An 18,086-nucleotide genomic window follows, 5' to 3' on the forward strand; every position below is an offset into this window, starting at 1 on the left:
AGCTACTTATTTGTAACTTAATGAGAAAAAAAATCACTATATAATTTTGACGTCTGCCCCACAAATTAGGGGTTTTTAGCTTTTTGTTGTGCCTCTAACACTGTTCAGATGTACAATATACTCCCATCAGGAATTTCTGTCATTACATGCACTGATCTCAATTGAGAGGGAGTTTGGGGCTTATGTATATTGGACAAAACCTCTTTGGAGAGTCTTAAGAGCCCCTCTTGGGAAGGCCTTCCCCTTATTTGAGAATCAGTGTTCCAGATTAAGGAACAAACTCTCTCAATGTCTAAAGTCACTATAAGGAAGTAGTCACTCTGGTCAGTAACAAGTGCCACAGGAAGAAAACTATCCCTTACTTTCTTTCCGCAGCTGTTTTTTTCTGCTCTCTCAGTTGGCCTTTCCATGAACTCAGAGCCTCCTTGGGGAAGGATTTGGGTGGGTGGGGCTAAAGGGAAAGTTTTGCTGATGAACTCAGAGCCTCAAGGGGCCCAGCCACATCAAACTCTTATCTCTCAGGGACCCTCCAGCACCAGGAGGAAGGCAGAAACCCTTTTCCCAAGAGAGCCCTGTGTTTTCTTCCAAGGTCTCACTGTGGCGCCTCTCTTATACATACTCATTCATAAGTAGGACGTCCACGGGAGCAACAGACACAGCCAAGATTCAATGTTATGTTCAGCCAAGGTGATGGGGTCAGGGCAAGCAGCTCAATTATGAGTTTAGAAACAACACTAGAGTGACGTGTTTCCTGTGTCCCTGAGAGTTGAGTGCCAAGAAACAGACCAAGTGCTTCTAAAGTTGACTAATATCCTTTCCCCACTTAAAAAACTGCCCTTCTAACCCACCTGTGTTCATGTGGCATGGTCTGATGTTCCCAGAACATCAGGAAGTACGCTTTTACCCTTTTATCCTTCATCCCCCTTGTTCACAAGATGAGTCTATTGCTCTGTTTTTTTTTGTACTCTTATGCCTTGATGGTTTGAATGCTGCCTCCTCCTTCTCCCAATTTTTGTGCCTCTTTGAAGCTGCTGCTGCCTCTATTTCTGGGAAAGATCTTTCAGAGCCTGGCTCAGGCCTCTCTTTAACTGCTGTGTTTGGTACCAGCGTTTCATTTTTAGGTTTTATAATGTGATTGTGCTGTCATTCTGTTTTAAGCGAATGGATCACTGGACTTGTTTACAATGTGACATTTTCTTTTAAATCTAGTATTTTCAAGAAAAAAAATACAGGAAAGATTAAAAGGTTTTGGATTTTTTTTATTTCTTTGCTGAATTTGTTTCAGATACTGGCATTTGGAATAAATTTTGTTTAGTGAGTCTAATGTTCGCAAAGTTAAGAATTAGGCGGTATTTAATCTATAACATTATGATACAAGGTTGCTAAAATAGTAGATATTCATTACACAGTGGAGTACCCCACAGGCTCCTTACTTCATTTGGGTTCTGCTCAAGTGTCAGGTCACAGCACTTCCCAGCCTTTCCTATACTCTTAACATGTTTTATTTTTCTTCCCAGAATTTATAATCTACTCATGTATTATCTGAATCCACCACTAGTAATTAAGCTCCATGTAGGTGGAACATTTTTTCTGTAGTTTTCCCAGAGTGTAGAATGATGCATTGAAGGAAGTATGGGCTTGACATTTGTCAAATTCGTGAATTGAAGAAAGAGGCTTAGGGACATTTTTTGTTTTTATTTTGGGGGGTGGTTTGTCTTGATTTTGGGGGTTTTTTTTTGCCACACTGCGTGGCATGCAGGATCTTAATTCCCCGACCAAGGGTCAAACCCTCGCCCCCTGCAGTGGAAGCGCAGAGTCCTAACCACTGGACCACCAGGGAAGTCCCAGGGTTGCTTTTTATAATAATTATATCTCACATGTATTAAGCATTTTCTATGTGCCAGACTCAATTCTCATAAAGCCCTGTAACGAAACTTTACAGAGGAGGAAATTAGAGCTCATAGATTTTAAGTAACTTGCCCAAGGTCTCAAGAGTCAAACCCAAGCACTCTGGTTCCCAAATTTTTTTTTTTAATTCAATGAAATTAGGGGGGTTTTGTGTGGTAAAATATGTATAACATAAAACTTACCATTTAATCATTTTAAGTATACAGTTTAGTGGCATTAACATTCACATTGTTGTGCAACCAATCTCCAGAACTTTTTCAAAAATCTTGCAAAACTGAAACTCTATACCCATTAAACAACAACTCCCTTTTTCCCCTCCCTCCCTGCCCCTGCCAACCACCATTCTACGTTCTGTTTCTATTATTTTGACTACTTTAGATACTTCATCTAAGTGAAATCATACAGTATTTTTGCTTTTGTGCCTGGCTTATTTCACTTAGCATAATATCCTCAAGGTTCATGCATGTTGTAGCATGTGTCAGAATTTCCTTCTTTTTAAGGATGAGTAATATTCTATTGTGTGTATAGACCACGTTTTGTTTATCCATTCACCCTTGGATGGACTACAGCTCAGTTTTAATCTGTAAACTATACTGTGTCTTTTGATATTAATCTTGAGGTGACAGATTTATATCTGCCGTATTCTGGGAAGTCCTGGGCTGTCTTCCTTAAGCTTCTCTCTTCCTTTGCCACGTGAAACATTCTCATTTCTTGTTTCTGTTTGTTTTGGAGCAGATCTTCTCACCTGCATCACACACAGAGGAAACTCAGCTTGTTGAAAGATTTCCTTTCAAAAAGTTGCTTACAACAAATATTTGGGGGGGGAGGGGTTATTAATGTGGTCCAATAACAATCTTCTCCCTTCACTCAATCCTTCTCTTCCAAACCCTCTCTCCCAGTTGCCTCCTGGGAGCCCTAGATTACTTGCCTTTAATACATCTTCCCTAAACTTTCCACCTTAGAAGCCTTAGCACCAGCTTTCACCAACGTCCTGAAGATTGAGTCAAGGTGGCACTGAAAAGGGTCTTTTTCTCCAAGGAACACTGCTCTCCTTCTCAGAATCTACTGCCAGCTTATTCCCAGATACTCAGAGCACAGTAGATAGGGGAAAGTTCAATTCCCTTGAAGCCACCTCACATGTAAATTATACTTCTCATTAGTAGGGATAATTGAGGTTTTCTCAGTCTTATAAACAATGTAAATAAGAGCATCTTAAACACTACTATGTGTATTGGTGTACTCTAACTCACGATATAGGGAACTACAATATATTTATTATGCAAATGCAACTCCAAAGACAACCCTCCAGTCCCACCCAGGTTACTGGCTTTAAACCCCACCTTTATAAAAATTCTGAAACTATTTTCCTTGTTAATCACAGTGATTAACAAGTCCCAAACACTAGAATGCCTTCAGACCTTCTCCTTGAGATAAGGGTCACTTTTTTTTTTTTAAAGAGTGAAACAGAAAGTCTTTTTATTTATTTATTTATTTATTTATGGCTGTGTTGGGTCTTCGTTTCTGTGCGAGGGCTTTCTCTAGTTGTGGCAAGTGGGGGCCACTCTTCATCACGGTGCGTGGGCCTCTCACTGTCGCGGCCTCTCTTGTTGCGTAGCACAGGCTCCAGACGCGCAGACTCAGTAGTTGTGGCTCACGGGCCTAGTTGCTCCGCGGCATGTGGGATCTTCCCAGACCAGGGCTCGAACCCGTGTCCCCTGCATTGGCAGGCAGATTCTCAACCACTGCGCCACCAGGGAAGCCCCAGGGTCACGTTTTTAGATGAGAAGGATTACTATGTAACAAGATATTTAACTTTGAGGAAAGAATATTTTTTAAAAGATCAGGGGACTTACCTGGCAGTCCAGTGGTTAAGACTCCACACTTCCACTGCAGGGGGCGCAGGTTAGATCCCTGGTCAGGAAAATAAGATCGCACATGCTGTGTGGTACGGTCAAAATATTCAAAAAAAAAAAAATCAAAGCCTTCCTTAACATTTGAATTAATATCTACTTTGTTAATGATAGCACACTCATAGTGGAGATATAGACAAGTATATATGAGACTTTATTTTGCATGATATCCAATAGCACAGGGGTTCCTGGTTGTAACCAGCTCCATAGTCATCAGAAGCAGAAGCCTGGGGCCCAAAGACTGGGAACCACTAAGTCAAAATGCCCAAACTTAGGCCATCAACTCAGGAGTAGATGTCACATAGTACAAACATGTTGGCTGTGTGTATCAGTCTGCTAGGGCTGCCATAACAATACACCATGGGCTGGGTGGCTTAAACAACAGAAACTTATTTTCTCATAGTTCTGGAGGCTAGGAGCCCAAGATCAAGGTGCTAGCACAGTTAGCATTACTGAACCAGGTCCATTTGCCCAATGTGCAGCAAGCCAAACACTGAGATGCCAAGGTTTACAGCCAAGAAGGAGTTTATTCACAAGGCAGCCAAGCAAGGAGATGGGAGAACAAGTCTCAGATCCACCTCCCTGTAGGCAAGAGGATTGAAGTATTTATTGGATAAGCAGGGTGGTCTTGAAACTGAGCAGGACACTGCAGGGCCCTCCTGGGTACAAAAGCCCTTCCATGTCCCCCACTTTTCATATGTAGGAAAAAGGCTTCAGCCTCCTAGACCTTCTCTGAGTTCCAAAGGGCAGATTCAAGCAGGTACTAACTAGAGAAATGAGGTAATGCAAAAACAAAGGAAAAGCAGTTAAGCAAGAAAAGTAATGACAACAGGCAGCAATAAAACAGAGTCCTAGTTCCTCCTCAAGAGATATTCATAACAATCTGATACATATCTTGAATTGTTTTATAGGAACTAAGGCCCCCCACTCAGGTGGAGGATGGTGACTTCATGCAGAGCACAAGATTCCTGGAACACCACACGTTACCTCACCATCCACCCATCAGAAGAAAGCTATGCATCCTGCAGCCCTCGCCCCAAAAGTTGCCTTTAAAAACTCTTCTCTGAAACCCATCAGTGGAGAGTTTGGGCCTTTTGAGCACGAGCCTCCCATGCTCCTTGTTTGGCACCTGCAATAAAAGCTGTACTTTCCTTCACAACAACCAGATGTCAGTAAATTGGTTTTGCTGTGTGGCAAATGAGTGGACCAAAGTTCATTTTGGTAACAATCTTAGGTATGGGGAAAGGTGACTTGAAGTAGGGAAAAAGGTGAGGTAATCAGTGTTCTGCACAGGTGCTTCTGGGTTACATGCTTCTGCATATTCAAAATGGAGGTGCTTAGCATGATCTGAGGGTGGAGTTTTCCAGCCCTCTAACATCAAAAGGCCCTTCACTGGACAGCTGTGCAGGCCCAGTTTTAGGGCTGGTGGTCCCAACTAACCCCCAGCTGGCTCATACTGGGCAGGAGCTGACTCCAACTTCCTGTAAAACAACTGGGCTTTGTGAAGCTTGGAAGGTGTGCAATTAAAGAGAGGAAAAAAGAAAGAAAGAAAATGAAAGTGAAATTAATCAATGAAGGCAGTTTTAACAAGCTGTTCCCTTATCTGTTGTTCTGTAAAATAAGTTCAAAAATTTCTATTAGTTATCAGCTTCTGTTAACTCCATGGGGCATGGTTTTATTAGTTTCTGGTAAGATCTCTCTTCCTGGCTTCCAGACAGCTGTCTTTTTGCTGTGTCCTCACATGGCCTTTCCTCTGTGTGCACAAAGGGAAAGAGATCTCTGCTATCTCCTCCTTTCTTATAAGGACACTAGTCCTATCTATTGGATTAGGGCCCCACTTGTATGACCTTATTTAATCTTAACTACCTCCTTAAAGGCCCTGTCTCCAAATATAGTCACATTGGGGGCTAGGACTTCAACATGTGATTTTGGGGTGACACAATTCAGTCCGTAATACCATGGATCCACTCAGTGAGTGGCACGGTGACTTTCTCAGAGAAAATGATCTTTGTGAACTTGGCTGACAGGCAGTGGTATTCACTAGGGACTGCAGGGCATGAGTGTTGAGGACTTGACTAGACTGGACTAGATACAAGTGTCACTACAAGCTAAAAATCAGCCAGATAACACTGAATATCTGAAACAGAGTCCTGTTGGATGCTGAAGTTGTGTATCAGTGATGCTTTCGGCTATAACTGAGAGAAAAATCCAAAAATTCAAAACACACACACATGGGACTTCCCTGGTGGTGTAGTGGTTAAGAATCTGCCTGCCGATGCAGGGGACACGGGTTCGAACCCTGGTCTGGGAAGATCCCACATGCCGCGCAGCGACTAAGCCTGTGCACCACAACTACTGAGCCTGCACTCTAGAGCCCATGAGCCACAACTACTGAGCTCGCGTGCTGCATCTACTGAAGCCACGCTCCACAATAAGAGAAGCCACTGCAATGAGAAGCCCACGCACTGCAACGAAGAGTAGCCCCCACTCGCCACAACTAGAGAAAGCTCACGTGCAGCAACGAAGACCCAACACAGCCAAAAATAAATAAATAAATAAATTTATAAAAACAAAAATAGAAAAAAAACAAAACGCACACACAAAAGAGAAAATCCAACTCAACCTGGCTTAAGAACTAAGAAAGTTTCTTGGCTCACGTAGTTGGAAGTTGTCAAACCACAATCAGTATCATGGCTGCAAAGAATAAAGACCTTTATTTGGGGTGTTAAGAACTGCAATTCAGGGATTTCTCTGGTGGTACAGTGGTTAAGAATCAGCCTCCCAATGCAGGAGACATGGGTTCGAGTCCCAGTCTGGGAAGATCCCACATGCCATGGAGCAACTAAGCCCGTGCGCCACAACTGAGCCTGCGCTCTAGAGCCCATGAGCCACAACTACTGAAGCCTGCGCGCCTAGAGCCCGCGCTCCACAACAAGAGAAGCCGCTGCAATGAGAAGCCCGTGCACCACAACGAAGAGTAGCCCCCGCTCACTGCAACTAGAGAAAGCCCACGTGCAGCAATGAAGACCCAAAGCAGCCAAAAATAAATAAATAAATAAATAAAAATTTAAAAAAAAAAGAATTGCAATTCAGGAGACACAGATTTGGGTAAAAACCAAAAGAGCGCTCAGGAGAAGACATGAGTCAGAGGCTTATAAAGACAAAAGCCACAAGGTTGTTAGAGTTGTCTGGTGAGAATTGTGATTGACTGACACAAATAAGGAAACATTTGTTCTTAAGGAATAGGCTGTCACTAGTTTGTTTAGGGTAACGTCAATAAGTATCTTGAGTTTCTGGCAAATGTTCTGGATGCCTGTGTTAAGATTAATAAGTGGTCAGAAGTTCAGATTCCATCCAGGTTGAGACAGGCATAAGTCCTATTTCCTCAATGTCCTCCCAGGTCCATTTTAGAGACCTCTCTTAGCAATACCTACTCCATATTTATTTTTCTTTCATGTTTCCCCCTTTTGATCAAGATCTTTCTTTGGGAGGCATCAATGATCAACCATTTGGTTATCTGTCATTGGCTTCAACTTCCTCTGTGCTGGGAAGGCTCATTCCCAGAGAGTCATGTCCCACAGAGGAGGGAAAGAGGTGGCTGTGTGAAACGTACGCTTTTAGCAAGTTTATGGCCATATATGAGCAACAAGGAGTCATCTAGGAAGCAGGTCCTCAGTGGCATTCAAAATAAGAGAAGTTCATAAATCTTCATTAGTTAGAATCTTATAGGAGTGGTCAATCATCTCCAAATGTCTAGCTATCATTTTTCCTTTTAGTATTTCTCCAAGACTTGGTATTAGGTCATTCATAGCAGTTATTTGCTTTTTCATATGACTTATTAAGTGGATGACATTAGATGATTCATCTGGTCCTGAATCTTGGGAAAGCTGTCTACAACAGATGTCATCTGCTTCATTATCCTGGCCTTTGTCTGGTTAATTTCAGTTTCAGGTCTCTAGACTGTTGTGAAGTCCAAGCAGGACATGGTGCCTCCTTTAAATGAGAAACATGAATCCATGAGTCAATGCCCTTAAGTTTAGCAGCACAAGTTTAGTTAACAATACCTGGAAAGGTCCCCTCCAACAAGATTGGAGGACATTTTTGTGAAGGTGTCGTTTCCAATAGACATAGTCACCAGTCTCTTTTTTCCTGAGGGAGTGGACCTGAGATTAAGCAAAACCAAAGGCAGTGCTTTGGGCCACAGCAGCTTAAATGATTAGTCATTGTAAATGCGCTATGGTAGGTGAAGGAGTGCAAAGACTAAAAAAATGAGTTTGCCAGGGAGCCGCAGTTGTCTTGGGTTTCCCATAGCCCCCACTGTCAATTTAATTTACAGCCATTGTTTACCCATCTTAATTTATCTGATTCAGAAGCAGTCTGTTGCCATGTTACAAGTTATCAGGATGGCGAAAGTCTGGCAATAAGGGTAAGGGGTCAATTCTTCTGTAGAAGCAGAATGGACTTCATCTACATATGTCACAATATTTACAGATTCTGTTGCTGCCTTTGCACGAAAGTCAGCTAGGGCATTTCCCTTGTACTCAGTCCTTTTAGTGTTAGCCTCAGTTTGATGACAGACAACATTTTACGTCAGGACATATCCGACTTCCAGGAATTTCACACAATTTCTGGAACACTTATAACACATACCTATACAGACACAACATAAAGAAGTCTTAACATTACTTCTTATTTGACAATGCTTCCCCTATAATTTAAAAATATCAAATACACCTAATTAGTTTAATATCTCTTTCTTTACAAGGAGAAAGAACAAACCTTTGAGATATTTCAGAGACCCTTTGAAATATATCTCTAAGTTAGTTCTAAGTCAAAAAGAATTCATTTAGAATTTAATTTGGGGAAGTTTGTCAAAAATATCCAAAAGGTGCTAAAACAGTTAGTCAAATAGGATCACAGGTCACTGGGAAACAATGCTTAGTTATCCATTTAACCAAAGTAACACTTAAAGACTTCATAGGCAAATATAGAAGGTTATATAGTTCTGAGCAAAACTTAATATCGAGAGGACTAGGATTACTTAAGTAATCATCTGATAAAGACAGATGATTATTCTGACAAGACACAATATCTTTGTTTTCTTCCTAGGCACATTACTTAAAGGTAAAGAAAAACCTTCCTTATCTCTTATTATCAAGAGCAGACAGATAGGGAAAAAAAAACAAAAAAAATTTGTCCTTTTAACAGAGGGAGAAAACCAGATTACTTAAAGGTAAAGAAAAACCTTTCATAATCTCTTATTTGAAGAGCAGACCAATAGAAAAATATACTTTGTCCTTTTAACAGAGGGAGAAAAACAAATTCGAATTTTGTACCAGTTTATTTTTGATATTAAAACTCATTCACTTAATTAAATTCATTTCAATCTTTTCCAGTACTGACCTTGCATAAAAGTCCTTTCCAAAGATTCTTTTTTCATAAACTTTCTTTTATGGAAAACACACATTCTACTTTCCTCACATACGGAGATGTTTCTATTTATCTATTTGTCTATCTATTTATTTAGCTTTAATCACATATATTAGAATTTTTTTTAAAAATCCTTAGAAACCTTTACTTTGAAAATGAATGAGAACTAAAAAGTAAGCAATTATGAACTGTCTTTTACATAAGCATTGTATAGATTGGCACACATACTTTTTATAATTTCTAGAAACATGTGCTTTCTCATAGAAAACTTCTCAGCCTGGCATTAGACAACATCAGTCATCATCCTAAGTTATTTTTCTGACTGACAAATTTTTTTTTTTTTTCCTGACTGACAAATTTTGTAACAGAGATAACATGAGCTTATTTGACTTTCAGTAAACCTAAGTAGAATAAAAGTGTTATACTTAATGTTGCTAATGCTAAAGATATGTCTGTATTAATTTAACCAACAAACTTAAACTAGCTTTTATTTACTAAAGATTCATCCCAGATCATGTGAACTTGAGGAACATTTCAGTTAGTTTCTATTATATTTTTGCAAGTATACTTAATTTATATAGTGCTTGTTTGTTTTAAGCCAATTACATAGAACTCTTTTACAAATTAATTTTAGCAATACCATCCAAAGAAAAAATACCATGTAGCCACAACATATTTATATATAGACACACATGAACATACAGACAGATGCAAACAGAGGCCTTACAGTTTTTGTTTTAAAATTTTCCTTGAACTAGATTTCTGGGCAAAAGTGCTTCTATAGCACCTTGTATTTTTTTTTTTTTTTTTTTTTAAATTTATGGCTGTGTTGGGTCTTCGTTTCTGCGCGAGGGCTTTCTCTAGTTGCGGCAAGTGAGTGGGGGCCACTCTTCATCGCGGTGCGTGGGCCTCTCACTATCGCGGCCTCTCGTTGCGGAGCACAGGCTCCAGACGCGCAGGCTCAGTAGTTGTGGCTCACGGGCCTAGTTGCTTCGTGGCATGTGGGATCTTCCCAGACCAGGGCTCGAACCCATGTGCCCTGCACTGGCAGGCAGATTCTCAACCACTGCGCCACCAGGGAAACCCAGCACCTTGTATTTTTAAAAGCCCTTTTCATGCTCTTTTTTTTTTTTTCCTTCCGGTTTTAGGAATTGGAGATGGTCTAGATAAGAGTTCCCAGAGAGGTTACAAGCCTTTTGAGATAAATAAGGGAGGTGTGAGGAATGATGAAAAGAAATGGGTGAACTGTCTCTAGAACTGCATTTCCAGTTTCACAAAGATTCATAAGGTATAATTTAAATGACATCATAGGCTGATCCACCCATCCAACTACTTTATCCTCAATTTGCTTCTTTATATTAGGGAGATTTCTAACTGAGATATAAGTCAAAAAATGTTTATGTTTTGCCCAGGCAATGTTGTTGGTTCCCTTTAGCACGTCCAATTAATAGTGCTTGAAGGGCGGATTTACATGCCTTAGTCCAGGGGGTATATGTGATGGTGTTGGTGCCATCCTCATTGGACCTGGCTTTAAAAGGGGCTGCCATTACAGGATGGGCAGTATGGATGGTCTTCTGCAGGGGATCAACCTCAGTGTTATAAAAAAGGAAGTTCAGAGAGAGATGGATAGAAAGAAGGAGAGCCTTATGGCGGACATTCAGAGGGACAGAAAAAAGCAGATTTGGAGAGAGAGAGTTCTCAGAACCCTCAGAGGATTTTTCTAGTTTGGAAATTTTTTGAGAGTTAGTTTCTCTGGGGGAAGCAATAGTAGTGGATTCATTATTACAATTGGAGGCCTCAAAATACCAATTGAAATATGCTTCCCATTCTCTTTGTCTTGTTCTATAGCTTTTCTCCAATTGAGCACACAAACTAATTTAGAAATTTTGAATGAGCCACAAGTGGACCAACAGAGTTTCAAGTTGTTGTGGGTGATTTTAGTCCAATGCGAAAGAAATTTACAAGAGGAAGGCCCATAAGTTTTAAACATAAATTGATCTGGAGTTCTGGACGGTGGCAGTGCCTGTAGAAACCCAACTCCCCATAACTGAGTACTCACCAAGATGAACCATTCCCTTCCCAGATAAAGCCAGCAACAGAGGACACCCAAATAAAGGCTCAGAACCTCAACCATATTGGGAGGTTCAGAACCAAGAAGACTTACCCCTAAGACCCAAGACCACTGAGGAAATGACTGAGTACAAAGGACTCCTGTAGGTGCCTTACTTGTGCCTGCAGCAGCTCCAGGGGTAGTCACTTTGGCTCCCACTTTGGCTCCCACTTCTTTTTTTTTTTTTTTTTTGAGTTTAAATGCATGTTATTTTTAGACAACCTACATGACATGTTTTTTTTTTCCTCAAATCAATGCCTCCGCTCCAAACAAATCAACATCAAAACGAAGAGCTCAAGATGCCATCAGTCCCATTTGTCTAAGTCCTGGTGTCGTGTGGATGAACAGCAGCAGCCAGCCAGTTATGACGAGCAGGTGACAGATCCAAACAGCCAAATATGTTAACATTTTTCCATTTCTAAACCATCCTTAAAGAAAATCATATACGGGGTCACACCATCCTCGCGGTAGTCCAGCAGAGCAACCATGCCATCTGGATTCATGTTTTCACCAATAAAGAACTGATAGTTTTTGAAATTAGCAAGGATATGCTTGATTTGTTCTGCAGCCCCTGTCATAAAAGGTTTTACTCTTTCTGGTCTCTGTTCTTCAAGCTTCCCTTTGATTGACTTCATGTAATCTTTGATGTACTTCTTGTAGGCTTCTTTTGTGAAGCTGGTTTCCTGCAAGTGATGGTTCATGACAATATCCACACCAGTGACTACTGTGCCTTCGGTACCTTCACCCTCGGGGCCTTCAGCGGAGGCATTTCCACCAATGAGCGAGTCATCAATGTTACCCTCTGTCCTACTGACCATCTTCCCCTCCACCTCCAGACACAGCCCGTCCGCGACCTCCCGGATCTTGTAGATGTCGGAGAACATCTCATCATGGCTGATGAGGTCCCAGTAGATGATCATGATGGCGACTGGAGGGAGACAACGGTGGCACTAGCTTAGGAGCACGGAGCTCAGAGCGAGCGCGGTGCTGCCGGAGCGGCGCTCGGGGGGAGGGGGGAGTGGGCGGAAAAGGCCGACTCTGCCGCTCCCCAACCTCATATAGCGAGCACGTCAGCTCCCACTTCTGACACCATGAAATGTCCAACAATAATCAGTTTCAAGGCTGCAAAGTACAAAGAGTGTTATTTGGGGTCTTAGGCATTGCAATTTGGTAGAAAATTGCAATGCCTAAGATTCAGGTAAAACCGAAAGAGTGTTCCAGGGAACAGACAGAATCAGGGCAAAAGCTACAAGGTTTTTAAAGTTGTAAGAATTATGTTTGGCTCTCAAGCAAAAAGGAAATATTCATCCTTAAGGGACAGCTTTCATGAATTACTTAGGGTAATGGTCTGGTAAGTATCATAGACTGTGACAGGTTATTTAGGGTAAGGGTCTCATAAGTATCTTGAGTTTCTAGAACATTGCGCAGATGTTCTGGATCACTGTTTTAAAACAATAAGTGGCCAAAGTTCAGATTTCATCCGGGCTGAGACATGCAAAAATCCCACTTCCTCAGTGGCCTCTCAGCTCCATTTTAGAGAGCTCTCCTAGTAATACTGACTGCATTTTGATTTTCCTTTCACAAAGTGCAGAGATAGGGTGCATTTTTGGGTTGGTTGATCAAGTGGCTGAATAGTCTCATCAAAACCCAAAGTCTGTTCCACAGTTTTGGCTTCTATCAAAAGCTTTCCTCCTAATGATTTCAGGAGAGCTAACCATAGCAATGGCAAATTCACCTTTTGTCATATCTTAGGGGCTCCCAAGCAAATCTATGTTGGAATCAGGCTGGCTGATGCAACTACCATTTGAATTTAGGAGCCAATGCTCCTAAAATATGAGTTGAAATACGTGTTGAGATTGGCTGTTAGCAATGAGTTTAAAAGGATTCATCAACTATGTTTACTCAGGAGTACCCCACTGAAGTCTGGCCACTCCCTCATGTGTTTGAGCATCCCAACCCCCAAATACATGGTCACCCCACCCCAAACATTGAGGCACTCCCGGGAAGTCACCGCAAGCAAAACTCTATAGGATGGGATGGCCTCTCTCTGTGACTGCCTAAAAGCAACAGAATTTGTACCCAGCTCAAGTTACAGAAAAGAACAATGGTTTTCAAGGCTGACCTAGGTTAAAATCCCAAAGCACTTAACACATGTGTGTGACCTTTGGCAAGTCATTTCACCTCCCTGGGCTTCATTTACAAATCTTTTAAATAACACCTGGGGTCTTTATCCAAAACCAATTCTCTTCTTCCTGATACTAGACCTTACCCTCTAACCCAAGGGTAACATGTGACCTGTTTGGGTCGATCATTTTATAACACAGCAATTGGTCCAGGAATGAATGCAATCAGACTTGTTGAAGTCATTCACTTACGTTGGAACTGGAGGAGCAGAGGCTTTCTTTCATCTCTAGATGTGAAGCCGTAAAGATGGGACCTCAAAGCTGCTTGCAGCGGGTAGCCCTCATGTTCCCACATGGTTTGCACCCTCCTTGACTTTATCTCTTAAGACTTCCCCTTTACTCACTTTGCCCATCCAAACTGGCCTCTCTGCTATTTCTCAACACCAGGCATGCTCCTGCTTCAAAAGCCTTTGCACTTGCTGTTCCTCCAGGCACTTGCACGTCTGGAATGGTTTTTGTCTGGAATGCTTTTCCTCCAGACACCTGCATGGCTGACTCCTTCATCTCCTTCCAGTCTGCTTAAATGTCACTTTCTCAAAAGGCCTATGATCACCTTTTATGGCCATATTATGTATGACCACCCTATTCAAAACTGTGACTCTATCCTCCTCTACTCCTCTTTAAAATAAGTTTTTTTTCCAAAGTACTATCTTCTAAGTTTATTACTGTTAATTATATTGTTATTCACTGCCAGTCTCCTCCCACTAGAATATGTTTCACTAGGGCAGGGATTTTTGTTTCTTTTGCTCATCGATATGTCTCAGGTGCCAGGCAAATTAGTTAAGTACCCAGTAAACATTAATATTTGTTGAATGAATGAATGTATTTATAACTAAATAAGCCCAGCTAGTAGAATACCACCTAATGACATTGTTATGAGGATTAGAAATTATAGATATAAAGTAAAGCACAAATCTGACTCATAGTGAAGCAGGAGATAGATGGGCCCCAGGTTGAACAGCTGGAGCTCATCCCCTGTGGACAGAAACTCCAAAATAGAAGCGAGAGAAGAGCTGAGCCCTGCCCAGATAAAAGATAGAGACCACATATTTCTTATTCTCGAGGTCAAGGAGACCTTCCCAACTATACATTCGCAGAAAGGTTCCTCGGAGGTCAAAAGGGAGGGGGGGGCGTCACCTCATAGTAAGTGATGTCAACCTACCCATAGGCCTCTTCGCTAGAATCCATCTTGGCTAAGAGATGCGTGTGCACACATGGAAAAACCCTGAGATATACCAAATACAGACACAGAACCAGGAAAAGCAAGATGATTGGCCAAAGGAAACCCGGAAGAAATGCCCCATAAAAGTGATTCAAACTACCACGAGGGTGCGACTCTCTCTCTGAGCCCGCCCGTGTGTCCATCCACACTTACTCTTTTTCCTCCTACTAAACACTTCGTTTCACTACTTTCCATGTATGGTGGGAATTCATTTCTGCAAAGCCGAAGGGCCAGGTCCTTGTCACTGGCCACTGGTCTAGTGGCTAGGATTCAGCGTTCTCACTGCCACTGCCCAACCTCAGTCTCTGGCCAGGAACCGAAACCCTGCTTCAAGCCGCTGTAGGCTGTGGCCACCTAAGATCAATAGTAGGTACTCAAATATGGTAGCTATTATCATTTTGCAAGGTCTCTTTTTTTTTTTTCCAATGAATTCCTTGACAGATCTGGAGATAAGTTTCTACATTACGAACAGAAAAAGACTTATGAAGAAAAAAAAAAAGAAAAAGACTTATGGGGCACACTCCAGGAGGTGATCTTTGGATCTGTATGTGTGTGTATACACATTTTGTTTTCCAACTTTTCTTTCTTGAGCATTATTTTTATCAGACAAGAAAACCAATACTTTTTTAAAAAAGAATTTTGGCTTGCTTTGGGATTTTTGACAGATGGAAAAAAGAATGTCTTGAGGAGGTTATATTCAAAGAAAGAACCAGGGGTTGGTGGTAGGTGGCACTGAGAACTAGCAGCACTGGTTTAAGAGGAAGTTGTGGAGAGATGTAAAACCACAAGGTTAATACTGCCAGAAATAAAATTGCCCAACTCAGCTGGGTGTGTGGAAGCAAGGAAGGGCAAGGAAGAACTGCTGGGGGTATTCAACGTCATTAAGCAATGGGCCTTAAATTAATTGAACTTAGAGTTTTTTCTAGTCCTAACTATGGTGAGACTGACATCAGAGGACAGCCTGAATAGTCATTTCTCTCAGTACAACCAGAGCAGAGGGCCTGTGTCTAGCAGGCATTTGTTTCCACGTTGTGGAATGACTGAATGGAATAGGATCACCAGGACCAAGTGGAAGTGAAGTGGCAAACTAGGAACCACCCAAGTTTTGGAGTCAGCTTTGAATGTTGATTCTGTCACTTGGTCAGCAAGCCATGTGACCTTGCTCAAGAAACCACCTTGTGCAAGATCTAGGGCCCCTACAAAGTAGGAGATTAGGGGAAACATCATAAATATGGCATTAAATTATACCCTTTAACAAGCAAAAACAAATAAAAATTAAATTCTCAAAACCAATTGCTTTGAACAAACCCAACTGATTAAACTTAAAACCCTGCTTATTATCACCTTCTACTGCCCAAGAAACCTTGCTTTCAGGGCAGATTTTCCCACAAGACTTATAAACACAAATTTTCAAACAGCCATTTCCAAGTTTAAATATGTCTTTCACATTTATGCTCTTTGTTGTCTCTTTGACCCCTCTCCCCTTGTTTTGGTTTCACAAGTCTTGAAAACTGTTTTTTCTCAAAATATTCTGTGGTTTAAAGGTTTGTTTTTCTGGGCCTGGCACTTCTGTGCAGAGGAGGGCAAGGTCACCTCTCCATACTTTCCCCCACGGGTCTATGGGATAAGGGAGCAACTGAAAAATTTGGATTAACTAATATAAAATAATTTTATATCAAAACTCCCATTAGTGAGCAATTGTTGGCAAGTGAGTAGGAGCATGGGCTTTAGAGCCAGGCTAGATTGCTTGGGTGTGAATTCAGGCTTCATCACTCCCTAGCTGGGTGACCTTGGGCAAAACACTTACTCATTTCTCTGTACCTCAGTTCCTTACGTCTTAAGGTTATTGGGATACTTAATTAATATTTGTAAGCCCTTAGAAGAGCGCCTGGCACACAGTAAAGCTCTAAGTGTTTGCTGAAAATATTTTGCTCAACCCTAGACCACTAACTAGTTCACGCTGCTTGATGATAATCTGCCTCACTCACCCTGTATCTCCTGGATGGGTCTATGGCTGTGCTGATGGGAAAGTGTACTGGCTTTAGTAGTGGTAGTAGTAGTAGTCCTTTTACCAACACGGCCAAGGGTAAGCCTGGGGTACTCACGTGAAGTTCAGTTCACCAGAAGAGCCCCTGCTCTGGACTGTAGCGGGATGTCCTGGGCACACTCTTTCCCGGCCCCCGCCCTTATCAACACCACCCTCAGTTCTGCTTCTACTCACCCGCTTTAGCGTAAACGCACGGGTGGGGCTAAGGGTCATTGGGCGGTCACTGCGCCTGCGCCGGGACCGGGGGTTGGGGGTCTGAAGTGGGTGGCCTGCCTGGCCCCAAGGTCTGAGCTGTCAGTGCGCCTGCGCGGCCGGCCAGTAGGCTGGCAGTGCTAAGCTGACTCGCCGCCGCCGCCACTGAGCTGAGAGTGCGCCTGCGCGCGGGTCGGGCGCCGGGGTTCTTGACTGTGCCGCGCGGGGCGCTGGGTGTAGCCATGCAGAGTGCCGACTCCCAGAAGCCCCCCAAGCGGCCACGGCGCGATGGGAGCCCGAGAACCCCGCCAGACACCCCTCCCGCAGACGCAGAGAGGTCCCCGAGCCCCGACCTTCACCCCGACCACCGGACCTGGGGCCCGGAGCAGGTGTGCTCCTTCCTAAGGGACTGTGGCTTCAGCGATTCTGGACTGCTGGAACGCTGCCGAGGTAGCAGGGCTGTAGGGGTGAGGGGCCGGGGGCCGGCGACCCGAGGTCGCGACAGCCGGGCCTGAGAGACGGCCCCCTGAGGCCGTGAGCGGGGGGCCTCAAAGAGGAGCCAGAGCGGCCGAGGGAGACCGGACGCGGGAGGCACCCGAAGGGGTGGACCTGAGGCGGGGACGCCCAGGAGGGATGACCTGAGGCGGAGAACGGAAACCTGAGGCGGCGAGCCCTCGGAGAAGATTGCCTGAGGCGGGGGAGGGAAACTTGACGCGGGGGGCACCCGCAGGGGTGGACCTGAGGGGCGGCGCCCAGGAGGGATACCCTGAGATGGAGGAAGGAGAAATGGGGCGTCTGGCGTTGCGGACCCGTAGGAAGGGAGCGGACTTTGGGGGTTGTGAACCTGGGTCGGGGAGGGGGCAGCTGGTCTAACTCTGGTGGGCTTCTTCAGGAACTTGGCACCCCAGCGCCGGACAGGCGGGACTCAGGTCCCTTTTTCAGTTAGAAGACCCATGGTGGGAGGGTTGCTGTCATTGAGGCTCACCAGGCTCGGGAGACCCCCCTCTGCTGATGCAGCTCCCTGAACACTTGCCACGTTAGAGTATATTTGGGTGCTTTAAAGTTTGTTTCCTCCGCTCCCCTC

The 18,086-nt window shown here is 43.3% G+C and overlaps 2 protein-coding genes and 1 long non-coding RNA gene across 5 annotated transcripts in view; 1 reads left to right on the forward strand and 2 right to left on the reverse strand.

Annotated features, from left to right (window-relative positions):
• Positions 1-3,381: 3,381 nt before the first annotated feature.
• Positions 3,382-17,108, reverse strand: LOC309614139. Its single transcript, XR_014236035.1, has 4 exons — positions 16,869-17,108; positions 6,442-7,811; positions 3,762-3,819; positions 3,382-3,623 (listed from the first exon to the last, which is right to left on the reverse strand). It is a non-coding gene; the product is annotated as an uncharacterized lncRNA (long non-coding RNA).
• LOC309614132 (translationally-controlled tumor protein) lies at positions 11,530-12,400 on the reverse strand. Its single transcript, XM_082362034.1, has one exon. The coding sequence runs from the start codon at positions 12,276-12,278 to the stop codon at positions 11,760-11,762; it is 519 nt and encodes a 172-aa protein (XP_082218160.1). The 5' UTR covers positions 12,279-12,400; the 3' UTR covers positions 11,530-11,759.
• Positions 17,109-17,115: 7 nt separating the features above from the next.
• SAMHD1 (SAM and HD domain containing deoxynucleoside triphosphate triphosphohydrolase 1) overlaps positions 17,116-18,086 on the forward strand; it is a 64,052-nt gene continuing 63,081 nt past the window's right edge. For all 3 annotated transcript variants that reach the window (XM_082361968.1, XM_082361970.1, XM_082361969.1), the window contains exon 1: positions 17,116-17,452. In XM_082361968.1, coding sequence (XP_082218094.1) covers positions 17,245-17,452 — 208 coding nt within the window. In that variant the 5' untranslated portion in view covers positions 17,116-17,244. The remainder of the gene's footprint in view (positions 17,453-18,086) is intronic.

The sequence above is a fragment of the Balaenoptera borealis genome (genome assembly GCF_965194805.1).
Source record: "Balaenoptera borealis genome assembly, chromosome: 16".
NCBI lineage: Eukaryota > Metazoa > Chordata > Mammalia > Artiodactyla > Balaenopteridae > Balaenoptera > Balaenoptera borealis.